Source organism: Sprattus sprattus, assembly GCF_963457725.1.
Source record: "Sprattus sprattus genome assembly, chromosome: 12".
Taxonomy (NCBI): domain Eukaryota; kingdom Metazoa; phylum Chordata; class Actinopteri; order Clupeiformes; family Clupeidae; genus Sprattus; species Sprattus sprattus.
The window spans coordinates 8,397,018-8,424,467 of NC_137910.1; the positions used below are offsets into that span (position 1 = coordinate 8,397,018).

General features: G+C 46.9%; 1 protein-coding gene across 11 annotated transcripts in view; it reads left to right on the forward strand.

The window, feature by feature from the left end:
• LOC308372952 (neurexin-1a-like) overlaps positions 1-27,450 on the forward strand; it is a gene marked incomplete at both ends in the record, with an annotated part of 317,493 nt that overhangs the window by 106,977 nt on the left and 183,066 nt on the right. For all 11 annotated transcript variants that reach the window (XM_080848317.1, XM_080848320.1, XM_080848322.1 and 8 more), the window contains 2 exons: positions 4,160-4,601; positions 14,565-14,948. In XM_080848317.1, the coding sequence (XP_080704443.1) occupies positions 4,160-4,601; positions 14,565-14,948 (826 nt within the window). The remainder of the gene's footprint in view (positions 1-4,159; positions 4,602-14,564; positions 14,949-27,450) is intronic.

Genomic DNA, 27,450 nt, shown 5'->3' on the forward strand with positions numbered 1-27,450 from the left:
CAGAGACCCAGGGGTTGAAGACAAATGAGCGTGGCATTGGACTCCTCTGGCTGGAGACACAGAGACACCCATACACACACACACACACACACACACACACACACACACACACTCCTACACATCACCATCCGTGGCATTGGGCTCCTCTGGCTGGAGAAACAGAGAGACACAGCCTCAGCAGTGGCTCCAGCCAATCTCCTTGGACTCTGAAAAGGTGCCCTTTCCCACCCCCAAAAACAGACACACTCTTCTCTTCTTCTGCATTGATCGTCCTTTATTGGCAGTGTGTGTTGTCCCCCCAGCCCTGCTGACTACAGCCTTGCCACAGACTGGATGCCCTCCTTTTCTGCCCGAAAAAATGAAATGCACTGTGTCTCTGACTTGACAGATTTGTATTTAGTTGGTAATTTTTATTATTTAGTTTTTTTTATCCATGGCATTTTTCCAAAACATTTTCCCATCAACATTGTGCAGATGACCTTCATCTGTGTGTCTCCCCTGTTCTACAGTTGGAGAGAGAGAAGAGGGAGAGGATTGTAATAAAAACCTTCTCCCAGGTATTTCTCTTGGTTCTGGGGTCAGTGCCTGTGGCTTCATGAGGTTATTTCCAGTCCATGAAGTGAACACAGTCATTATTACTAGCACTACTTGTGATGTGTGGCTGTGTTTGTGTGCTGGTGTCTTTCATAACCCCCTTCTTCAGAGGGAGGAAAGCTTCCAGATATGCACAGTTTGGTGCCTAATGCTAATTTGGTCCCGCGGGACGTGTCCCGGTTCTCAGGTGCTGCAAACCCCGTCAGTGGAGAGAAAGTAACAGATTCACTGAAACCCCTCTCGTATCTCGTCACCGACAAACAGGCAGCCATAATCTGGGCGATCCTCCATCTGCAGATTCACTGAAACCCCTCTCGTATCTCGTCACCGCCAAACAGGCAGCGATCATCTGGGAGATCCTCCATCAGCAGCTTCTCCCATTCTTAAAGGGATGATTACATCATTATCATGTAACTCATGTGGATCTGGGTTATTCATGAACCAGCTACAAAAAGAATACATGCAGTTTACTGTGAATGCATCTCAGATGGCAGCGTATGACCTAGTTGCACCCCTCCGTTTGAACAAGTCTGTGCCAGTTTATACAGTTTATGTTAAAGTGACATGCACTCACAGGAAAACGACACATGGATTAGTTAATTATGGGATAGACTGATAATGAACACTAACGCAGCTGAAGGACTGCAGTCCTGCTTTAGCCAATTAAAACAGCCCATACACGGGGACCATCAAGACAGCGACTGGAGGTAGGAGTAATGCATTCAGTCTGGGAGGTCTTCTGGGATGGGTGGAGGTCCACCCAGAGCACTTCATTCAGTTTTCACTTTACAAAGCCGACTACAAAGATGATTACTGGCAGTTTTTGCTTCTCACATTATTCAACGTCCCCAAAAGAAAAGAGCGGAGTATTTGCGGGGCGGTGGATATCCTTCCAGCCCAGACAATCCTCCATGTGCTACTCAAACGCTCATCATCAATGTTTAATAAGCCGTAATTGTTAAAGCGTCAAAAGCCTGCCGACGTCTTTCACTTGTGTTTTGCCGCGATTAGCTAATGCTGCCGGAGTGCCTTTTGTCTTGATGCCATTGTGCCGTCTTGAGCGCGGCGGCTGCAGCACTGGGATCATTGCATTAAATGCGCCGTGCCTCCGCCCGGGATCAGTGCATTAAATGCGATGTGCCTCCCGAAGCGTGTCAATCACCCGGTCGTCCGGGCGAGGGTGTTTGGATTGGCTCTTATCGGCGTCCAGCCCCAGAGGTCAGAGCTTCTCATTCTCTGCGGGTGAATACTCCCATTTGTGCTCCACATAATCCCACTGCTGTCTCTCAGTACTGTACCTACTCCGTGCTGCAGACCCTCTTTTGTCATCTTCACAATGGCCCTGCACTATCACACAGCCGCTGGCCTCTGTTCGCCATGTTGAGTGTGTTTTTTCTATTTCAGTGGCATAATTTGTTTTGTTGCCCTCCTTTTGTTTGGATCCTGTTGCTGTACGCATGGCGACTGGATTGTGACAATGAAGGATGTGTGAAGAGATGGAGAGAGATAGTCATCTGTTCTTCAGGAACACTCGTTTCAGCGCGGGGAGCCCACAGGGGCCCAGATTGAATCCTACACACACGCACACACACACACACAGACACACACACACACACACACACACACAGACACACACACACACACACACACACACACACACACACACACACACACACACACTCACGCACGCACGCACGCACGCACGCACGCACGCACGCACGCACGCACGCACGCACGCACGCACACACACACACACACACACACACACACACACACACTCACTCACACATGCAATAGGGGCCAGCTGTACTGTCTCATGGTTCTTCTAATCATCACCACAGACAGATGGTCTGACCTGAAGCCTCTAGTGTTCAGTATGGAAGACAGTTAAGCTTCGGTTAATCCCAGAGAAGTCTCCACTCTTTTTCTCGCTCTGTTTTGTTTGTGTGTGTGTGTGTGTGTGTGTGTGTGTCTGTGTGTGTCTGTGTGTGTGTGTGTGTGTGTGTGTATGTGTGTGTGTGTGTGTGTGTGTGTGTGTGTGTGTGTGTGTGTGTGTCTGTATGTGTCGGTGTTCGTACGTAGGTGTCTTGTTTGATGAAGATGCATCAGAGCATGGGATGTTCACACCCAAAGGTGTTTTGTTTCAGCTTTGAGACTGATGGCCTCCACAGTGCTCTTGACTCATGGATGGTGATGTGTGTGAGTGTGAGTGTGTGTGTGTGTGGGTATGTGTGTGTGTGTGTGTGAGTGTGAGTGTGAGTGTGTGTGTGTGTGAGTGTATCTGTGTCTTGAATCATGGATGTTGATGTGTAGGGGTCCAGGTGTGTGTTTGTGTGTGTGTGTGTGCGTGTGCGTGCGAGCGTGCGTGCGTGCGTGTGTATGTGTGTATGTGTGAATGTGCGTTTGTGTCTTGACTCATGGATGGTGGTGTGTAGGGGTCCTGTGTGTGTGTGTGTGTGTGTGTGTGTGTGTGTGTGTGTGTGTGTGTGTGTGTGTGTGTGTGTGTGTGTGTGTGTGTGAGTGTGTGTGTGAGTGTGTGTGTGTGTGTGTGTGTGTGCGTGTGTGTGTGTGTGTGTGTGTGTGTGTGTGTGTGTGTGTGTGTGTGTGTGTGTGTGTGTGTGTGTGTGTGTGTGTGTCTATAGTGCAACATCAGGTTGGCAGAGGCCTGCCACGCACACAGGAAGTGCAGTGGTTTTGGGCAAAGTGATGGCACAGAGTCATACCCTGTCAGAGGCTAGCCTCTTTAGTTTGGCAGGTTACCTCATCTGATGCAGATGTGTCTGAGAGTCCGCTTTTAGCGTGCAGATGACTCACTCCATTTTAAAATGTAAATAAAACATGAATATTATTTATTTTCTCCAAATACTTCCCGTGTTTTTGGGTCAAGTGCTTTACTAATGCATGACCTGCTGGCACATTAGACGGGACCTTTTGGGCTGCCTGTTTGAATCATCCATGAACGTGGAGGTAGGCACGCTCTCCTGCACTGCCACTTGTCCTCGGAGCTCAGGTCTGCTGGAGCTCAGTGCTGCTGTCGCTGGCCACCGTCTGGTCCTTAAAACGTCCCCCTCTGTCTCCACTGAAGAAGACGCATGCCATTATCTTTGAGAGGCAGGCAGGTTGTTGGCAGAGCTTAGAGAGAATGTGCCAGCGGGGATGGGAACAGCCCGAGAGAGGAGACACCTGAGCAATGCATTCGGGTTGCATTTTGACAGTTCTGTTGGCATAGTCAGGAAACACTTTCGTACGTGAATCGTATACCATGAATACATGAATACACCGTGCACTGATACATTCTTAACAGTTACACTACCATCATGATGCAGAGCAGTGTGATTGACAGGTGCAGAGCAGTGTGAGAGACAGATGCAGAGCGGTGTGATTGACAGATGCAGAGCGGTGTGATTGACAGGTGCAGAGCGGTGTGATTTTCGCCCTGAAAGGATGTTTCAGTTTTCAGCAAACATTATTTTCCCTGAACAAAATAGTCTCAAGCATGTGCTTTCATGGCATCTGTTCAGTTGTGTCTCTCGTCTCTCTCACAACGCCTTCTCTGCTACCACAGGTCGTGTACAAAAACAACGACGTGCGTCTGGAGCTCTCCAGGATGGCGGCGCAAGGGGACCCCAAGATGAAGGTCCACGGCGTGGTGGCCTTCAAGTGCGAGAACGTGGCGACCCTCGACCCCATCACCTTCGAGACGCCAGAGTCCTTCATCACCCTGGACAAGTGGAACGCCAAGAAAACGGGCTCGATCTCCTTCGACTTCCGCACCACCGAGCCCAACGGGCTGCTGCTCTTCAGCCACGGGAAGCCCAAGCCCCAGATCAAAGGGGCCAAGAACCCGCAGTCGCTCAAGGTGGATTTCTTCGCCATCGAGATGCTGGAGGGCCACCTCTACCTTCTACTGGACATGGGCTCGGGCACCACCAAGACACGCGCCCTCAACAAGAAGGTCAACGACGGGGAGTGGTACCATGTGGACTTCCAGAGGGACGGAAGATCAGGTACCTTCCCTTTGCCTTTTATTGCTTCAAGAAGGAGTTTTTTTCTGGATTTCTGTTGGTTGAGTGGGTAGGTCATAAACAACATAAAAATATGAACACAGTGTCTATGTGTTGAAGCTATGTGTCTTATTCTACAGCTCTCAGTTATATCAGTGTCTCAAACGATCACCAAGCTATGTGTCTTATTCTACAGCTCTCAGTTATATCAGTGTCTCAAACGGTCACCAAGCTATGTGTCTTATTCTACAACTGTCAGTAATATCAGTGTCTCAAACTCTCACAATTCTGCATGAAAATCAGTATACCTGTTCTTGAGGTTTCGTAGAATTTCATTACTCTGGAAACACGCCCTAAATATCTTATTCTCAGCGAATCTAGAACTTGTAGGATTCTCCCTCGGAACATTTAGCCGAAAATAAGCCGGGGATCCTTAAGGTGGATTTTCATCCCTCTCGGCTTTACCTCTGTAGATTAGGCAGGGCTTTACCTCTGTAGATTACGCAGGGGCTTTACCAGTTATTACCTCCTTCGGGCAAGTGTAGCATGCTCTCTCCACCAGGGTATCTCAGCCTCCTTCTCCTGCTCTGCGCCCTCTGAGCCCCTGGTGTTACCATCACTCAACTCCCTGTTGATTTGCCTATCTAAGCAGCAATCTGTTAGCGTGAGCTTGCAGCCAAGGCCTCACAATGTCACGGCACAAATTAGACACACCCTCCCAACCATGTTTTCCACTCCATCTCCAGAGCTGGAAATGACATTAACTGTTTCATTACCCCTGCAACCATGCAGTGGGGTGCCAGCCCAGCAACGGTCCAGTCAAGCCGAGGTCACTCAAACAGAACGAAAAGCACAATTATTCTGGGATTTTCTAAACAGGCTTGCTGAATCTAGATTAATGCATAGTGCGCATGCTTTGAGCTGTCACAACACTTCAATGTTCTGAAGCCGTCACTCATGCGTCAACCATGTCATTGCAATGCTGTGGCTGTGTATTATAACAACACTGCACATTGTGGTCAGTTATTTTGAGCCAGTGGAATTCACTTGCAATGCTACACTATGCCTCTGGGTCTCAACGCTTGCTCTCGGGCCTTGGCTCTTTCTCTGCGTTGGGCTCTCTCTCTCTCTCTCTCTCCCTCTCTCTCTCTGCCTTTCTCTCTCTCTCTCTCTCTCTCTCTTTCTCTGCCTCTCCATCTCATCTCTGTCATGCGCCAGTGAGTGTGAGGTCAGATCTCTCGCTCGTGAGGAGCAGCCCAACAGCGCAGTCTGCCGTGGCTCATGCCTCACTCTGACACAGCTGTGCCCCCCAGCCCCCCGCGTCACACACCCCTCCGCTTGGCACAGAAAACAGACTGGTCCCCGCCGCTGTGACTAGCTGTCCCCTGAATCATCACATGATCTGCTATCCCTCCGCCCCACCACCACTACCACCCTCCACCCAACTCGCTTACACCAGGGACCTGAATGGGCAACTAATGTGTGGAGGTGTTCCTGAAGCGTGGTTGAGGCACATTACCAACAGAACTATGTGTCGTGCAACGGCTAATGAAATATCTATGCGTGATGTGGCAACTGTACTGTGAGAAAAGCATCAAAGAGTAGTGTTGAGTGTTTGCCCTGCCGTGCCACGGAGGTGATACTGCCCTGATGTCGGCGTGATAAAAGGGATATTTTGGTATTTGAAATATAATTGAGGGTGGAGGGACGTCTATTGTCACCCGTGCTGCATCTATCACTTTATCAGCTGATAAGGACTTCCCAATCTCCCACTATTTATGCGGCTGTTATCGAGTGCTGGCATCTCTCTTGTTTCTCTCTCGGTCCTTCTATCTCGGCCCATATCTCAACCCCCCAACCCCCCCATCCCAACGCTCCAGCACCCACCACCCCCACGCTCCAGCCCCCCCTCTCCCTTTTTTGCATTCTCCTAGCCTCACTCCTCCCGCATCAGCTAAGCTCCGTTTGTGTTTCCATGGCAACCTCAGCCAGGGATCTCGGGGGGCTCAGCTCAGCCCGGCTGCCGAGCAGAGTGCTAACGCTAGTGGAGCTGGACCACCGATGAAATCTCTCTCTCTTTCTGTCTTAGACTCGCTCTCTCTCTTTCTGTCTTAGGCTCACTCTCTTTCTCTCTTAGACTCACTCTCTTTCTGTCTCTCTATCTCTCTCTTTCTCTCTTAGACTCACTCTCTTTCTGTCTCTCTCTCTCTTTCTCTCTTAGACTCACTCTCTTTCTGTCGCTTTCTCTTTCTCTCTTAGACTCACTCTCCTTCTTTCACTCTCTCTCTCTCTTTCGCTCTTAGACTCACTCTCTTTCTGTCTCTCTCTCTCTTTCTCTCTTAGACTCACTCTCTTTCTGTCGCTTTCTCTTTCTCTCTTAGACTCACTCTCCTTCTTTCACTCTCTCTCTCTCTTTCTCTCTTAGACTCACTCTCTTTCTGTCTCTCTCTCTCTCTCTTTCTCTCTTAGACTCACTCTCCTTCTTTCACTCTCTCTCTCTCTTTCTCTCTTAGACTCACTCTCCTTCTTTCACTCTCTCTCTCTCTTTCTCTCTTAGACTCACTCTCTTTCTGTCGCTCTCTTTAAAATACAAAGTCTAGGTGGACACGCCGTGTGTGCCACTTTTGGTGTGTTAAGAGACACCACATTATCGGCGGCACTAAACCCAGTTCCACCTTGACTCCTCTCACCGGAGTATTAAACATTTAGGAGCGCAGTGATGAAACCTCCAGTAAAGCAGCTTGTCTCTTTGAAAGGCTGTCGGGGGAGGTGGTTTACCTCGATGCACTTACCCACCGAACGTGGCCTAGACACAAATGCACTGGCCACAGTAGCACAATCGTTTTCGATCTGCCGACGTTTATGGAAAAGTTACAGAGCACTTTTTTCGGTAGCTATTATGATACTTGTGTTGCAGTCAAGAGCGCTGCACATAACATCTACCCGAAATATTTAATCTTGTCAAAACAAATACAACTGAGTGTCGAGAAATACAACTGAGGTGCTCATGTCTCAAATGATTAGTCAAAAAGCCCATTGGCCCGACCGGGGGGGTAAACAGTTTTTAGAAAGCAGAGCAATGTGTTTCTGCATTTGGTGAGGAAGTAGTTGATCAATGTTGGGATTCCTGCTTGGCCCAAATTGGGTTTGCTTACGTGACCAAAACCGTTTCCTCGCAGGATTTCACTGTGTCCCAGATGCACATATTTATGCATGAAACACAAGCTGCCCCAGTTTGTGTTTTGTATTTTTAAACTGTATATGCTTTGGAAATAATAGCTGCAGGGACTTTCTTAATTATAGGTACCTAGATGAACATATCTACAACAAATACTGCTTGTACTCTTATGACTATTTGACTATTTTTGGGGAGGAAAGGGAGAGGGGGTGTTTAGCCTTACATATCACATTTTTATAGCACCTTAAACCCCTCCACTCATGTCTGATAGATGCCTCACATGCATCAGGCTTTACATGTGCAGCAGGTTGTTTACCCTGAGGCCTTTTGGCTTTTTCATTATTAATGAAAGGACACACACACATACACACACACACACACACACACACACACACACGCACACACACACACACACAAAGACACAGACACTCTCATACACTCACGCACAACCTCCTGCTTTTAGGCCTCTACATATACCCACAAATTCAACAAACCCACAGTACATGTACCTTCAATCACAGAGATGTATGCACACACACACACACACACACACACACACAGATTTATGCACACATGCATGTTCACACACTTACACAAAGACACACACACACACACACAGACTGCCACACAGGAATCAACATACCATCCCAGAAGTGTGTGAGTCACAAAGCATATGGCGCACAGGGCCTTTCATCTCCATCTGAGATGTTTTATTAATACACAAGCCACACGTCATCCCAGACAGAGCAGAAGACAAGCAACGCAGGATAAAGACCTTCACTACACCAATCTGATGGGTCAAAATAGTGATCAGAATGACTAGAGGTCAAAATAGTGATCAGAATGACTAGAGGTCAAAATAGTGATCAGAATGACTAGAGGTCAAAATAGTGATCAGAATGACTAGAGGTCAAAATAGTGATCAGAATGACTAGGGGTCATAATAGTGATCAGAATGACTAGGGGTCATAATAGTGATCAGAATGACTAGGGGTCATAATAGTGATCACAATGACTAGGGGTCAGCAGTAGAGCCTCCCCGCCACAGACACTCACACACATCTAGCACATGAATGAGACAGTGACACAATGGGCCCTAATTTAATAGGGCAATGAGCTGTGAGCAACGTGCGTGACATAATGATGATGTCTGGAAATGGCGCAACATTGAAGGGAGGCGTCAAGAAGAATTTTTATTGTATGTATGCATTCATAGGATGCTACAGTAGTGGACTCCTTTGTGGAACAGGTGAAGATGGCCTATCGATTTGTGGGTGTGCTGTTGAATTCATGTCTTTTGATGTCTTTTTGAGGTACAACAGATATCAGTGCGTGTTATAAAACAAAGTGGAACGTGGAAAGAATACATTTGCCTGATTTCTTTACGGCAAAAAGATCCTGTTAATGCTAATGCAATGGCGAAAAGAATGCACTGTATATGCACCCATCACTTGAAAAACATAAAGGTTCTTGCAAAATAATAAAATACTCACAGAAGAACAAGAGAAAAGTATTGAAGAATTATTTTAATGAAGAGATTATTTAATAATTTTCGAGAAACAGCAAAAACTTCCATGAAACACAAGAGGAGGTGAATACACAAAGGTAATATTTAATATCCAGAGCAAAAGGAATAATTTGAAATGGCATATAAATAATGCACATTTTCAAATAGCTTTTTGAAACTTTCAGATTCTGCGATTCTGCATATGCCGTCTACCTTGATGAATTGCCTTTATGTGCTTCCAAGTTCAACGCAAAGCAGGGCAGAGCGAGGAAGTGTGTGATGGTGAACAGTGAACGACAGCAAAGGAGCATACAGTAAAGCATCAACATCAAAGTAAACTGCTTATTTTCAAAAATTCTGTGGTTTAAGTCTCAGTTTCTGTTTCTCTAATAACGATTGTAGAAACAGATATACGTCTGTAGGGATCCTTTCAATGACATTTATAATTACATCATGAGCCTGTCAGTGGCGGGAGCAGGTGCTTTGATTTGACATGGATGCGTGCTCCATGGGATTACATTTTAAAGACGTTTTGCTGTTGCCGGTTATAGCGCTCTAACTCGATACTGGACCGTTTTAGATCTTTATTTGTCCAAAATAGGACCCAGGTTGATATATCCCAAAATGTCCCTTTAAGGCTCCGATGAATAATTGACTACTGGATTATTTTAGCCATTTTGGTAACATGCTTGAGTTAAATGATCAAATGGTCAATTTAGTAACAGTGCTTAGTGTTATGTGATAAGATTAGATGCACCTGTCACACATTGAAAAACAAGAAGAAGGAAGTGGCAGAAAACCTTCCTAAACATATTTTCCATGCAACGCCTACCTTTTTGATCAGACACACCCAACGCCTACCTTTTTGATCAGACACACCCAACGCCTACCTTTTTGATCAGACACACCCAACGCCTACCTTTTTGATCAGACACACCCAACGCCTACCTTTTTGATCAGACACACCCAACGCCTACCTTTTTGATCAGACACACCCAACGCCTACCTTTTTGATCAGACACACCCAACGCCTACCTTTTTGATCAGACACACCCAACGCCTACCTTTTTGATCAGACACACCCAACGCCTACCTTTTTGATCAGACACACCCAACGCCTACCTTTTTGATCAGACACACCCAACGCCTACCTTTTTGATCAGACACACCCAACGCCTACCTTTTTGATCAGACACACCCAAATGTGGTGTTGGTCAGGTCTCTGAAGAACTTGGGTCTGTGCGCATGTTCTGAAATGACCAAGCGGATGTGCCCTAGTAATCAAAATAGCCTTAAGTTGTGTTATAGCTTTGTTGCACATAAGAACCCGTGGTATGCATCTATTAAGTTAGGGCCTAAAGAGTTATGCAATGGTCAAAGAAATGTGAACAAATCCATGACATTGACAGTAAGGAAAAGCGAAACAAAACAAGACTCTGGCAAGCTCTAGGTTCCTTGAAATGAGCACTCTTCCTGCCAGAACCTCCCACCCGTCTTCTTTGGGGGCATTAAGGCGGGCGTGAATGTGCTGAGGGTTTCAGCCATTGTGTTTTCAGCCACACCGCATTAAGTGTGTGTTTCTCGCTGAAGACACAGCTCTCCTGTGTGACGGAAGCCTCTCTCTGAGCTCCCTTTGGTCACTGACCAGAGAGAATGGGATCCCTGTCGCTGCCTGTGTTTTTGGCAGGCAGAAAGCAGGGGGGTGTACAACACAAGCGCCATCCCCCCCCCCCCCCCCCCCCCCCACCCCACCCCCCATGCCCACCAACCACCCCCGTGAGCCCATCCACTCAAAACCCAGCCAGTCCCTTGTGGAGCTTTAGCCATATCAACTTAACTGGATTTCAGTAATCCCTCCTAACATATGTAGCTGAAAGTGTTGGAGCGCTGCTAGCCGAGATGCTAAGCAGAGCGAGACTGATGTACACATCACAGCCAGATCGAAAACTCTGTCTGTGCAACAGAGATATAGATACTGCGGCGGAAACATCAGCTAACATCTACCAAAGGAGTAACCACTTTTTTCCATCTTCTTCTTTTAACACACACACACACTACCATCCCCTGAACTTCCCCAGGAAGGATTCCTCAGTGTTTTTTTTGTTTTCAATTTCCCTTGAATGATAAACCCCTTTGTCTGCTTCCTACTCAAACACACCTCCTAGCACACACACACCTCTTAGCTTATTCCACCGCGGTTTGCCTGGCGATGTTGCTCCTCTTTTCCCGACCCTTCATCATCTATAAATACTTCTGCAAAGCTTTAGGTGAATCAATTTGTTCCATTCTTCATGTCACCAGTGTCGGCATGGCACTCATCCCTCTGGGGACACTGGAGTGCTCCATGACTTAAACACACACACACACACACACTGGAGTGCTCCATGACTTAAACACACACACACACACACACTGGAGTGCTCCATGACTTAAACTTAACTCGACTTTGTTTACATACTTTCTTTCAGAGCAGTGACAGGACTGTGGTAGTGGAGGAAATGTCTTGAAAGAGTCTGACATCTCCCTCTTATCCCCCACTTACATCAATTTAGTCAGCTGCAGTGCATGTCCAACAAGCCATAGCTCTGCAGCGCGCAAGCTCACAGGGAAAATGCTCAAGAGTAGTGAAGTGAAGCAATAAGGTCTCGCTCATTCTGCCACAGAGTCATCTTCTCAGCGAAATATTTATGAGGGAAGCCGCCATCTTGCTCTGTCCTCCCGAAAGCTTTTTTAAGTAAGGAGTGCAAACTCACCCTCCAGTACTCTTTAAAGTGAACGTTTTTTTTTTCATGCTGTGACTTATTCATAATTTATCTTGACGTCAGATCATACATTTAGCCCACCAGAGAGCACAGTGATGCAGAAATCAATCCTCATCTAAACATTTTGCCAAAAGCGCCTCAATTCCACATCAAACTTATTTAAATAAAAATATATCAGTGCCTCCCCAGTTTTCATGGCAACCAGGATTATTCGCTTTTTTGGTCTCATGTTGTCTCTCTTCCTCTTTTTCTCTCCTCTTTTTTTCCTGCCGAAGTGCCCAAAAGAATTGCTCTGCTCCCCGAAGACCTAATGTGGTCCATTTCTTCAAGTCCACCTCTTTAAATCTTGCTGACTTCACACATTGCACAACACAATGTTTTCATTATGGTGGGGGCAGGTTGGGGGGTATAAACCCCACCCGCGGTTCGCTGCGGTGCACCTTGCCGTGGCCAGCGCTGGCCAAACTCTTCCCCGCTAATGAGTTTGATGGAGTGCGCTCGTTAGCACTAACCTGAAGGGAGATGTTTGGCCACACTGACTGGCGGCGGATGCCAAGCGCTCTTGCGCTGCACATACCCAGGCAGCTGTGTTCCACTGCAGGGAGGTCAGGGTTGGTGGTGGCCTAAGGAGGGTGCTGGAACAGATGTGTGGAGGCATGACCTGTGTGTGTGTGTGTGTGTGTGTGTGTGTGTGTGAGAGAGTTGAGGGTAATCATTGTGCCACAAATCCTCAGTCCACTGCTACCTTTCAGCAGGTGTAAAAGGGACAGAGGGTTAAGAGCCACTCGCATGTCTTAGTTTAAAGCCTCAACTATAGTTTAAAGGGGGAACTTTGGTTTTCCTCAAATCACATTTCCAAAGGCAAAGATGCTTCATTACCCAACAATCAAATATTTCATATATATCAAATATAAATGACTCACATTTAGTAGCAATAGCTTGCTAATCTGAGCTCAGCCTGTGTTGAAGAACAAGTGGTTCTTTTTTATCCAAACAGCTTTGGAGCCAGTAGAATACTGCAGAATACTTAGTCATGCATGCCATTACATTAAATGGCAAAACAAAAAAATAGACAGCTAATTTCCTACTTAACATGAAATGCGATTTGACACTGTTATTCTCTATCCCCTCTGAATTGTCAGAATGGGTGAGGGAGAAGCATCTCTGGCATGAAGCTGGAGCACAGCGGGTCTGAGCAGTCTCTGTGTGACCCCCCTTAGCCTGGAGGTCCCCATCAATCTCTTTGTTGACTCCGCTGTCTTGTTTCTGTCACTTTGAGGGGAGCACGTCGGATTCCTCTGCAGCTCCCCAGCTGCCCCTGGTCGCTCCCTCTCGACGGGCGTAGCAGGGGCCTCGTGAAAGCGTGGCGGCGGTCTGAGCGTTCCTCGGAGTCTTGTGCTATAGATCGCCAGCGGTCTGAGCGGTCCTCGGAGTCTGGTGCTATAGATCGCCAGTGGTCAGTCCAGTCCAGCTGCAGCCATTAATTAGAGATCGGTGATGGCCAGGAGTGCAGAGAGTGAGGGATCCATACACAAATGAATCACCTGGAGGTAGTCCAGCGTGTAAGCAGCACTGCCCCTGCACCCCCTTCTCCTCCCCCCACCATCCACCAGGCCTTTTACAGTCCAGTCATGTCCATGTTGTTTACAGGGCTCCGGATTGAGAATTAAACCTGAATGAAAGCAATAAATCACAGGGGCGAAACACACAAACTTCACGTCGGTTTATGTGAGAAAGGGAGGGTGGTGTGTGTGTGTGTGTGTGTGTGTGTGTGTGTGTGTGTGTGTGTGTGTGTGTGTGTGTGTGTGTGTGTGTGTGTGTGTGTGTGTGTGTGTGTGAGTGAGATGGGAAGAGAGGGAAAAAAGGCAGTGTGTTTATGTGTGTGTGTGTGTGAGAGAGGGACAGGGACAGAAGGTCGAGGGAAGAGGGAAGAGAAACAACCTGTAGTTCGTTAATCACCCCCTAAAAGACGTCTCTGATGGGGCTGTTCGATGGCTCAGCTGAAATGATACAGGGAGCTCCCATTATTCTTCTCCTTTCCCCTCTGTTTTATGAGCCCAGTGCTGGAGATAAAGAGAGATTTACCATTACAGGGCACGCTGTGGAGATAGGGAATTACTCTCCAGGCTTGGGCCTCAGTCAGTCGGAAGCTGCTGTATTGCTAAAAATAGCATCGTAAAAGCAGTTTATAATTGTCCACAAAAGGGCTGCTATTGATAGTCAACTCAAATCTGAGTGATTTCCATTGTCATTGACCTGATGTTTATTGACAGATGTGATTTTTAAAGGTTTGTGTGTAAATCTTCACAATTACTGGGCCTTCAATACACGCTTGGTAGCTTGATTTAAATTACAGGGTTTATAGGATTGAATTGATTAATATGACCAGCGCAGCCTCTATCTTTCTCAATTCTTAATTGTACTGGCATCCTCTCATCTGGGGGTTACCCTCTCTTTCTCTCTCTCTCTCTCTCTCTCTCTCTCTCTCTCTCTCTCCCTCTCTCTCTTTGCTTGCTCAGGCACCATCTCCATCAACACCATCCGAACGGCATACACCGCTCCAGGGGAGAGCGAGATCCTGGACCTGGACGACAACCTGTACCTAGGTGGGCTTCCCGAGAACAAGATGGGCATGGTGTTCCCCACGGAGGTGTGGACGGCGCTTCTGAACTACGGCTACGTGGGCTGCATCCGCGACCTCTTCGTGGACGGCCAGAGCAAGGACGTGCGGCGCATCGCCGAGACGCAGAAGGCCACGGGCGTCAAGCCCTCCTGCAGCAAGGAGGCGCCCAAGCTGTGCCTGAGCAACCCGTGCCAGAACAACGGCGTGTGCCGGGAGGGCTGGAACCGCTACGTGTGCGACTGCTCCGGGACCGGGTACCTGGGCCGCTCCTGTGAGAGAGGTGAGTTCACCGGGTCCGGTGTCCAGTGTGTGTGTGTGTGTGTGTGTGTGTGTGTGTGTGTGTATGTGTGTGTGTGTGTGTGTGTGTGTGTGAGAGAGGTGAGTTCACTGGGTCCGGTGTCCAGTGTGTGTGTGTGTGTGTGTGTGTGTGTGTGTGTGGGGGGGGGTGGGTGGGTGGTTGTCCAGCTCTTATTCAACACAGAATTATGCCCTAAGAATTTTTATGATCACCACTGAACATTTAAACATGACAGATTTGCATGGTGACATAGTTTACATTTAGGCTTAATGTAATCTCCCCTATACAGTCCTATAGTTATAGTTATAGTTATATTTAGGGTATTTGGCAGACACCCTGACTAAGGTGACTTAATGCAGTATCAATAGCAACACCCAGAGGTTAGCTTATGTTGCCTTGACAACCCTGCCTTAGATCTACAGTTTAGATCTAAAAGTTGCTTGTTCTTTATATGTACACTATTTGTTTTACATTTCAAAGAAATTTGTGCTGAAGCAGTTAATGTCAAAAATACGAATTCAAATGCTGCCTTAACTCTGGGAATTGCTCTATAAACCGGAAATCTCTCTAACCTTTCAGAAACGGCTTTGAGAACAAGGATGGTCTTTTATTAGTTGGTAATGCGTTTCCTCAGCAAATAAAGGTTGACCTTACGGAGAGTTCCAGAAACCTCCAGACCCTCTCTGTGCAGCTATTTGTTTTCCCAGGTAGTTGGATGTTGGATGTCACAGTGTCATCGTAGGGCCTAGTATGCTGACAGACCCTGCTGTTCACCACCATGCTTGAGAGGGTGTACAGGATTTAGTGGATGTGGTAAACATTAGAAAGGGGCCTTGGATGATAAGGGCTTAAAGCATGTTGGGCCCCCTGTGGCTCCCTGCTGCTGCCGTTCTGCAGGCTCTGTCACATGGGTTAGAGAAGAGGAGACAGTCTGTCATGAAAACCCACATGTGGGGGGAAATGGAGACAGCTTGTTTGTTTGCTCAGGTGACTCAACCTGTCTGTTTATGGAGAGTTGGGGTGGTATGTTTTACAGGGATATTACATTTTGATAAGTAATACTAATATCTCTCTAATGTAACTTCTGCATGCAGGAGCAGACGATTCAATCCTGTAATACAAACCAGGGTAGAGTGAAAGGCGCATGAAAAATGTGGCCGCCCAATAAATGTGAGTGTGTGTAAAAGTCGACAAGAAAAAAAAAAAAAAAAAAAAAAGTGTCCTTATGGTAAGCCCGCCTGTTTGATGTTGCAGTGAGGTACTGTGAGGTACGGCGCTTGATCATATGATGTTTGATGCAGTTCAGAAAGCTCCACTGCACACAAAGGTTATAATTTCACTAGTTTTTTATTCTTCACTCGTGCAGCTGGACATGACAGTCAGACATCATAATAGCGTTAGAGGTTTTCTCATCAAAGTCATCTCTTTGCTCTCTCATCTCTCGCAACTTCTCATCCTCTGCTCCGCTACTTTAATCACCTTCCAGCCGTGTGGGTTTGAAGTTATCTGAGCTCCAAATAAGCCAAACGGTTCAATATTTACACTGCGCTGCTATAGTTATCAGCCTCCTGATGTCACATAGAAAGATAAATAAAGGTGGATATAGATAAAAAATAAGTGAAAGAGTGATGGATTACATGGAATGTATGCATTTTCTATTTAAGTTTGAACTTTAACTTGTGCTTACTGAAGTTCTGATAAGACCTTTATTAGTTTAAACTTTAAGTTTGTGCTTACTGTAGTTCTGATATAAGACCTTTATCATCTAGCGAATGCTAGTCCACATTGTGGGGATGTTATTAGTGGGAAAAGATTTGTTCATTTCTAATTTAAATCCTAAAATAAATTCAATCAGATGGCGGCAGGTCCGGTCCCTTAAATGGAGAGATGGGAGAGGTGATTACAGTCATGTCAGATGTGGTTCACGGCTGCGATGGCGAAGCTTCAGTTCATTAATGGCTGAAATTACACCACCTTCTCTCAAGAGAAATGTGACTCCCCCTCATGCTGGTGTATAGAGAAATTTAATACCAAAATGTCTGCCTGAGTGTGTGTATGTGTAACTGCAACGTGTGTGTGTGTGTGTGTGTGTGTGTGTGTGTGTGTGTGTGTGTGTGTGTGTGTGTGTGTGTGTGTGTGTGTGTGTGTGTGTGTGTGTGTGTCTGCCTGCAGCGTGTGTATACATTATATGTGCCTGTATACCCTGTTTGTTTTTATATTCCATATATTTATTTGTCGATGCTGGTGGGAGTTTGTGCTTGTGCACTGGCAGTACTGTATGTATACTCCCCCAGTGACACACATGTTTGTTTGTTTGTGTGTGTGTCTGTCTCTGTGTGTGTGTGTGTGTGTGTGTGTTTGTGTGTGTATGTGTGTGTGTGTGTGCGTGTGTGTGTGTGTGTTTGTCAGTGTATATTTGTGTTTGTTTGTGTGAATCTGTGAGTCTGTGTGTGTGTGTGTGTAAGTGTGTTGTCACTGAGAGAGTAATTAGACAGCGCTTTCTTCCCACTTGGCTGATTTCCGCCTGAGAGGCGGCGCCCAACCAAATGTGCGCGGGTTTGTGTGTGTATGTGTGTGTGTGTGTGTGTGTGTTTGTGTGTGTGTGTGTGTGTGATTGTGTGTGTGTGTGTGTGGGCACGGGTGCTCGGCGGCAGATGCTGCTGTTTATTGTAATTGTGTATCCTTGCCATCGTGAGCTGGCCTCAGTTGAGCAGGCGTGTGCTTTACTCTGCTCCTCCATTCTCTCTCTCCGTTTCTGTCTCCCTCTCTCCCTTTACCTTCTCTCTCCTTCTTTTTCTCTCCCTCTCTCTCTCTCTCTCTCTGTCTCTCCCTTTACCTTCTGCCTCTCCGTCTCTCTCTCCATCTCCCCCTTTACCTTCTCTCTCTCTGTCTCTCTCCGTCTCTCCCTTTACCTTCTCTCTCTCTTCGTCTCTTTCTCCATCTCCCCCTTTACCTTATCTCTCTCTGCCTCTGTCTCCATCTCCCCCTTTACCTTCTCTCTCTCCGTCTCTCTCTCCATCTCCCCCTTTACCTTCTCTCTCTCCGTCTCTGTCTCCCTCTCTCCCTTTACCTTCTCTCTCTCTCCTTTTTTTTCTCTCCCTCTCTCTCTCTCTCTGTCTCTCCCTTTACCTTCTCTCTCTTCGTCTCTCTCTCCATCTCTCGTTTTACCTTCTCCCTCTCCGTCTCTCTCTCCATCTTCCCCTTTACCTTCTCTCTCTCTCTCTCTCTCTCTCTCTGTCTCCATCTCCATCTCTCCCTTTACCTCCCTTCCTCCCTTTTTCCATTTCTTCTCCCTGCTCTTGTTCCGATTTAAGAGGCATGAATGGAGTGTTCCTCTGTCAGCACGGGCGCCGTATCTCAGACACAGAACGGAGCGGAGAGAGTGGTATGGTCACTGTGTGTGTGTGTGGGGGGGTGTGTGTGTGTGTGTGTGTGTGTGTGTGTGTGTGTGTGTGTGTGTGTGTGTCTGTGTGTGTATCTCAGACGCTGAGCGGAGTGGAGAGAGTGGTATGGTCACTGCTCCCGCTCTGCCGGCCTCCCCATAATGGCTGCTGTGGTCGAGGAATGACCCCGCGGCTTCTGTGAGTAGGACTTAGGCCGATTAGCCAAGTGGGGGTCCACTGAAAGGCTAATGTCGGCTCTGCAGTGACATCTCTGCTGTGGTCATTTCACTCGGTCTGTTCTGCAGTGACATCTCCGCTGTGGTCATTTCACTCGGTCTGTTCTGCAGTGACATCTCTGCTGTGGTCATTTCACTCGGTCTGTTCTGCAGTGACATCTCTGCTGATGTCATTTTACTCGGCTCGGGAAAGTCCGCTTTGTGTTGGATATGTGAAAGCAAGATACGGCTCTGGAAGTGTCTTTCCTTTCCCCCAAGTAATTTCCTCCATCAATGCTGCATCACCTAGGTTTGGATAGCACGGTACTATAGGGGGCCGACTATCTTGGGAAAAGACGGGCTTTTATACTGCATACACGTAGGTCTGCTAAGCTTTCCTGCTCTATTAATAAAATAGAAATGTAAAAGAAATTGAACAAAAAAAGAATACAATCATGTAATTTTAGCTTGTGGTGACACACAGTCATTTTGTGCAACTAGGCTTTCCCATAATGCCTAGCTACGTGATCATAGTCTCCTATACATACCATATAGGAGGACTCTATCAGTGAAGTGGAGCTAACAACACCCAATTAACCATCTGGCTAGTTCATCACATGACAGTGCTAGGTTATGCGTTAAAGAGCAGTCCATATTTAACATAAGCCCTCGAGCTTCTGTGAGTGTGTGTGTGTGTGTGTGTGTGTGTGTGTGTGTGTGTGTGTGTGTGTGTGTATTCCTCAGTTACGCATCGTTTTCATTGTCTGCCTTTCCACCCGCCATGTTTCCTGCTTCAGTGATTCAGAATCCTGCCCTTGCTGAGACTAAGTTTTGAGTGAAATGTTTATTAAAGTTTAAAGCTGTGTTCTTTGAACGTTATTATTATTTTTTTGCTGTTTGAGTCTTGCACAAGGGTCACATGAAGGCCTCTTCTCTCTCAAATGGCCAGTGTGTCTCCCTCTCTGTAATTCAAATTCAAATTCAAATTGAAAAGGCTTTATTGGCATGACTGCATACAATACAACGTTGGCAAAGCATGTTTACATTCAAATTGACCACAATTAACATAAATAAATAAATAAAAAATCTCTCACTCTCACCCTTTCTGTATCTCTATCTCTCTCTGTATCTCTCTATCACCCTCTCTGTATCTCTCTCACCCTCTCCGTCTCTGTATCTCTCTTTCTCTATAAACTCTCCCTCTCTCAAAGAATTATTGAGGTTCTGTTCCTCTACTTCCATCTCCTTGACTTAAAAACAGTGTGTATGATTGTGTTTTTTTGACAGCTAAGGGTGCCTGTCTGTGTGTGTGTGTGTGTGTGTGTGTGTGTTTGTGTTTGTGTCTGTGTGTGCGTGCAAGCATGCATGGCATCATTTGGTGAAGAGTAAAACACTGCACCCCCACTCAACCCCCCCTCCACACACACACCCCCAGACACACACACACACACAAGCAGGGCAACGGTGGCCCGTATCTGTGCTGGCGAGTGGCCAGCTGTTTTGATGTGTCCAGATTGCTTCTTTGCTGGTAGGATGGAGCCGGCCCCAGCAGGCTGGAGAAGCTGTCAGAAGGATTAGTCCTCCCCTCACTTATCCACGCTTGGTGTTCCACCCTGTGGCTAAAGGCAGCCACTGCATATGGCAGAGGGGAAGACAGAGGAGGAGACAGTGAAAGAGAGAGAGAGGGAGGGAGAGGGGAAGAAAGAGAGAGAGAGAGAGAGAGAGAGAGAGAGACAGAGAGAGAGAGAGAGAGAGAGAGAGAGAGAGAGTCTAAATGATGCTGTCCCCATTTGGTATAATTGCAGAGATTTTAATTAAGCAGACGCAGCAGATTTTTCATTTTCTGCCTTTCCACCCACCATGTTCCCCCAGCGGGTAATTAGCCCTGATGGGAGCGTTCTGGGGGAAAGGCTAAGGTGTGGACCCAGATGGGAGCGTTCTGGGGGAAAGGCCAAGGTGTGGACCCAGATGGGAGCGTTCCGGGGGAAAGGCCAAGGTGTGGGCCCAGATGCCTGCTAAGGTGTGGACCCAAATGGGAGCGTTCTGGGGGAAAGGCCAAGGTGTGGGCCCAGATGCCTGCTAAGGTGTGGACCCAAACGGGAGCGTTCTGGGGGAAAGGCCAAGGTGTGGACCCAGATGCCTGCTAAGGTGTGGTGCAGGGGGACGCCTCCGTCTGCAGTAATGAGAAGTGACATTCCTGCTCTCAGATGCAGACGACAGCTATGCAGCCTCGGCAGTGCTTAAAGGCACCCAGTGCAACTTTCGAGGCTTAAAAATAAACATTCAATTTCTAGTCATTTTTACACGTAGTAAGTTTCAATAACTCCATACCATTACATACCGACATTCAAGCAGCAAAGATGAGGCGTCGTTGTGTGGTGAGAACTGATAGAAAATCGATAACAACAACAATCGCCGCCATTTTCTTTATTTTTTGTAACCTACAATAAATAAAGCAGGATTCCAGTCAATGGAAAAATGGCTTCTCCCCACCGGCGATTGTTGTTGTTTACGATTTTCTATCAGTTCTCACCACACAACGACGTCTCATCTTTGCTCCTTCAATGTCGATATGTAATGGTACGGAGTTATTGAAACTTACTACGTGTAAAAAAGACTAGAAATTGAATGTTTGTTTTTCATTGAATGTTTACATAAAGTTGCACTGGGTGCCTTTAAGGAGTTGAACAGCACTCCATCTTTTCTGAGTTCTATTCTTTTTCTTAATTCTCTGTCTTGCTCTCTCTCTCTCTTTCTCTCTCATCCCGGTCTCTGCCTCCAACGCTTTATTTTCTCTCTCTTCCTTTGAAAACTTTGCAGAAGCTTTTCACCCTTCTTTTGATTCTGTTTACCAAAAATAGCGAATCAGAGCGTGCGTGGTGACGTGTGTGGGGAATGTTTCTTAGAGGTTCCGGTTTTTTCCTTTCAAGCTGAATTAGAAGCTGACATATTGGTGCCCTTTAATGTAACAGAGTAGGTGTGAATAATGTTATGTTGTATCTTGTATAAGTCTATTTCCATATGTAAGTCTAATCCTCCATGATAAATAGTCACTTGGCTAATAGTTAAATGTTTGAAAGAACTATATAGAACGAAGCCTCATATCACAGTATGGTTCTTTTTTCACCGCCTGTCTGCAGCAGTTTGTGTGATATGTCAATCCAAGCCTGGAATGAAGGCTCCCACAATGCAAAGCTTTCCCAGAATACCAATGGTCTCCAGCAGGGAAGAAGTCTCCAGATACTTCCTCAACTGACTGGTTATATACTGGTTGTATATTTACATAGGCCATTCAGGGTTTCTTTCTCTTTAGATTGTGAATGTACAGTATATAGTATTGGAAGAGGCCCAAGCCAAGTTGAATTAAACATGACGCCTTAGAGCTTAACGTTTATATTGAACAGCGGCTCCTGCGCCTGGCGTCTCCCAGTAGCGACTGTATTTCAGCGGGAGGTGAGTTAGATCCAGCCTTCCATCACACCACAGGGTGTTGCGTGCGCACACACACACACACACACACACACACACACACACACACACACACACACACACACACACACACACATACATACACACACACGTACACACACACACACACACACACACACACACACATACACACACATGAACACACACACACCACCACCACACCACAGGGTGTTGCCATCCCCTGACAGGAGCGAAGACAGCTTTACATTTAGCACCCAGCATTGTCGCCGAGAGATGGACACAGATCTGCAGAAGCACACACACCCATACACACACACACACACACACACACACACACACACACACACACACACACACACACACACACACTCACACACACACACCCCACACACACACATCCCCCCAGAATAGCCTCTGCCGTCAGTTTATTTCACTTGTTTGTGCGCCGATACAACACGTTGGTGTTTGTCACCTTTTTTTGCGAAAGAAAAAAAAGACAGTCTTGTCCCCTGTGCTCTTAACAGATGTGTGGAAAAAAAGCTATTGTTTTTTCAGTCTCTTTTGACAGGATCCTCTTAGTTTGAAAGCAAAGGGGAGAGGGGCTCTGTCACCGACAGCTCCATGTTGAAGTAACGTAGACATTTAATGTGGTTTTGTCATTCCACTTGAGCTAGGCACAGAATTGGATTTTTGACAAGTGCTCACTTCAAATTAGACGATGATTCACTAGAATGTCAGTTTCCATAGTTTTTCCATTTGTGTGGACGCCGCATATTTACTGTTTTTTTGACAGGTGGATGTCATATTGACAGCAAATGCAATAAGCCTCGATGTTTATGAATTCATTCAGGATGTGATTACCTCTCAGATGAAACACAGGGCAATGAATTCGCTTTGTGAGTGTGCATTCCAAAAAAATAGAGAAAGAATCAGACATCAAATTGGTCAATTGTGTGTTTTTATACATCCTATTTTGGTGTGGTGTGGTGTGTGTGTGTGTGTGTGTGTGTGTGTGTGTGTGTGTGTGTGTGTGTGTGTGTGTGTGTGTGTGTGTGTGTTTGTGTGGTGTGTGTGTGTGTGTGTGTGTGTGTGTGTGTATGTGTGTGTTTGAGAGTGTGTGTGAGAGAGAGAGAGAGGGAGTGAGAGATATAGAGAGAGAGGGAGGGAGTGAGAGAGAGAGAGAGAGAGAGAGAGAGGGAGGGAGTGAGATAGAGCGAGTTCTGTATGCTTTAGCAGCTATCTACTGATGTGTAAGGGGTTAAAGGGTTTAGCTGCTATCTGCTGATGTGTAAGGGGTTAAAGGGTTTAGCTGCTATCTGCTGATGTGTAAGGGGTTAAAGGGTTTAGCTGCTATCTGCTGATGTGTAAGGGGTTAAAGGGTTTGATGAGCTGTGAGAGAAGTGTCAAACATAGAGCCTGTTCTGCTCTAATTCTTAGAAACTTGGAAACCATCTGCATGAATCTGGGCTTAAGTAGCACAAAGGGTCGCGTTTAAATTATCTAAAACATCTGACATACTAAACCAACTCAACGGTGAGGTTCAGTAATCTGCCATGAATGAACTATTGAAATAGTAATGCTCAGTTAGCTCAGTTAGCACGCTTCACAACAGATCACGCTTAGTTAGCATGCTACACAACAGATCACGCTTAGTTAGCATGCTACACAACAGATCATGTAATTGTGAGAAATAATACATGCTTGTTATGTCCATTTGCATGTCTTCCTCATAGTTTTGCACCTGTGCATGTTTTATATTCAGTCCTTATGAATATGCTCCCTATCATTAGATCTTGAAAGGATGTGTGATGGGACTGTTTGAGGACTGTGAAAGTCAGCTGTCACTTTTGTTGTTTGAAGTGGGTGTTGCCTGCCAGTTGGTCAGTTTCCAAACTTGTATTTGCTGGATAGATTTCCATACTTCAGGCACTCAACCATCATGTGTTTTCTTCTTCATAACTGTCACATATCTCGGTGTCACTCTGATGATTCATGTTTAAATTCATTTAAATTGTTTAGCAATTCTAATGATGCAGGGGGCACGGCTGTTTCAAATTGCTTTTGGGTAGATGAATCAAATTCCATTTAATGCTTTGCATCTGTTTAAAAACACGCATTGATCCACAATGTTCACATCATTTGCCACGCACATTTAGAAGTTCTCAATTTTACCTCTTTTTCTCTATCTCCCTTTATCTTAACTCCCTCCGCACTCTGAAAATCTGCGTCTTAATTTTTCAGTCACCATGGTGACCAGTCACATCTCCAGTTGTGACTCATCATAGTGGGGACAGTGGGCACAGAGTGACGCCATGCCACTCATTCCCCTCACGCCACGCCACGCCCGTGCCCATTTCAGTGCCTCTGCCATTCACCATGCCCGTGCACAAGTTTCAGCGGCTGGCGTCACCGTGAAGGTCTAAATGTGGCGCCTCTGAGGCTCCTCCGCTAATCTCCCTCTCTCTCTCCCTCTCTCTCTCTCTCTTTCTCTCTCTCTCTTTCTGCCTCCCTCTCTCTCTCTCTCTTTCTCTCTCCCTATCTCTTTCTCTCTACCTCTCTCTCTTTCTCTCTCCCTCTTTCTCTTTGTCTCTCTCTCCCTCCCTCCCTCCCTCTCTCTCTTCCTCTAAATTAAGTGCTGTCTGATGTGAGGAGCGTGCCGGCTCAAATGCAGACCTCAGTCAGCATCTTTCTTCTCCCTGTTCAATTACTGCCGGGGCAAGTCCTCGCTACCATCCAGCTATTACTAATCTTCAGCCAACCTGTGTGTGTGTGTGTGTGTGTGTGTGTGTGTGTGTGTGTGTGTGTGTGTGTGTGTGTGTGTGTGTGTGTGTGTGTGTGTGTGTGTGTGTGTGCGCGCGCGCGTGTGTGTGTGTGTGTAAGAGAGAGCGGCAGAGAGAAAGAAAATGAAAAAAAAAAAAACTCTGATAGCGACGAGGTATCCGGTGACAATTAAGAATTGTCCGAGCTAAAAGTGATTTCAGGAGCAGTCACTGAGATGGAGGGGAAGAGTGTCTCGTCTCGTCTCGTCTCAGGCTCCTGCTGCTCAGGGAGGGGCTCAGGGTGCTGCAGGAGCTCTGGGCCTAGGTGTCCACACGCTGAACACATGAGCCCTACTCATCTAGGTGTCCACACGCTGAACACATGAGCCCTACTCATCTAGGTGTCCACACGCTGAACACATGAGCCCTACTCATCTAGGTGTCCACACGCTGAACACATGAGCCCTACTCATCTAGGTGTCCACACGCTGAACACATGAGCCCTACTCATCTAGGTGTCCACACGCTGAACACATGAGCCCTACTCATCTAGGTGTCCACACGCTGAACACATGAGCCCTACTCATCTAGGTGTCCACACGCTGAACACATGAGCCCTACTCATCTAGGTGTCCACTCGCTGAACACATGAGCCCTACTCATCTAGGTGTCCACACGCTGAACACATGAGCCTTACGCAGTGGTGTAGTCCACGGTATACGCAGGTATTTTTCAGTCGGCATTACGTATACCCACTTCTTAAAACAGTGTGCTGTATGGGCTGCTTAAAAATAAATACAGAGTATACCCACTTCTCCAGGGACCACTACACCACTGGCCTTACGCGCTGACATCTTCCCTGCTGGGTGCTGAAGTGAAGTATGCAGTGCCTCTGTTGTTGTGTCTGTTTTTTTATATTATTAATGTATAAACAAACCTCGGGGAGGTGTTGCGTCTTTGTTTACCCGTGGTCTGCTTGCTTTGGCTTCTCTGAGATTGTCTCCAAACGAGCTCCTTCATCAGGTACTGGTCGAAGCCCGCAGGTGTACGCTCGTTTATCACCTGAAGCATGCCCAGACACGGAGAGAAAGTGAGTCAGAGAGAGAGAGAGAATGATGCTGTTCGTGCAGCCTAGAAGAGAGGGAGAGAGAGAGAGAGAGAAAGAGAGAGAGAAAGAGAGGGAATGAGAGAAAGAGGGGGAGAGAGAGAGAGAGAAAGAGAGAGAGAAAGAGAGGGATGTTGCAAGAGGAAGTGGCCCCTCTTGGGGGATGGATGGAGTGCCTGTGTGCTTGTGTGTGTGTGTGTGTGTGTGTGTGTGTGTGTGTGTGTGTGTGTGTGTGTGTGTGTGTGTTGGTCTGAGTGCCTGTGTATCTCCCTCTCTCTCTTTTGTCTCTCTCTGGGCCGTCCCTGAGACGGGCATGAAGTGAGATGGTGCCTGTGTCTGAGCCTCGCCTCCCAATCACCTTGATGCGCCCCCCTCCCCCCCTCCCCTCCCCTCTTCAGCGCGCTGTGCAGGCAGGAAGGCTATTACGTCCCGAGAAGGCTATTACGTCCCGAGACTCCGTACTCGTCTGCCCCAGTCGAGGGTCCCTCAGCGTGCTGTTGCATAAACATTTCCCTCTGATATTCTCTCCCTCCGCCGACGCCGGAGGTGAATGGCTCGTATTTCACAGAGAATCGGCACCATGAAGAGACCCACAGCTCTCGGGCTCGGCCCGACTGGCCCGCCCCGGCGCGTCCGATATGGAAAAGGCCACTTTCCTTGACAGCGGTCATTAACTGCATAGCAACGGTCAGTTATTGGAAAATAGTTGACCGCAGAACGTTGGGAAGCCCCATTCAAGTGAATGGAGCATTCTACAGGATTAAGAAGAGCCGTGTAATAAGGATGTTTCTTTTGTGCTGCTCAGTTTGCATATGGCACCGAAGGGGCCGCTGTGTCATATTAACCATGGCCATTCTGAGATTGTTTTACCATTGCTGTGTAATTTCAAGACAGGGCAAGGTCAGCGTGCATCGATCGGCCAGCAGTGTCTGACTCAAAGACTGAATATTGCATGCGTATGACACATGAACTGCCCTCGTTTATTTGGCAACATTTTCCACGTGCCTGAACAAGTGGATGCTTTTCTGCAGTGGCTTTTCTTAAGCGCTGGGCTTTCATCTGGGAGTTTCTGAGGGCTGGGAGGTGAAGAGACCGCTCCAAGCTGCAATGTTTACTGAAGGCTCTATCGGCCATGAAGAATGTTTGTGTGTGTGTGAGCTGAGCTGATAAAAAACACGCATACTGTGCCTTTAAATATGTAAGAAAAATATATAAAAATATATATATAAAATAATATAAAAGAAAAACAAACCCTCCCCTATTTGGAATAAGAAGCCAGAGTGCCTCCTTAAGCCCTACTGCTGTCTCAGAGCACCTTTCCTCCTCGTGACAGAAGAGACTGTAGTTCACCTCCACACCTCTCCTCCTCATGACAGGAGAGACTGTAGTTCACCTCCACACCTCTCGTCCTCATGACAGAAGAGACTGTAGTTCACCTCCACACCTCTCCTCCTCGTGACTCCACAGAAGAGACTGCAGTTCACCTCCTCCACACCTCTCCTCCTCATGACAGGAGAGACTGTAGTTCACCTCCACACCTCTCCTCCTCATGACAGGAGAGACTGTTGTTCA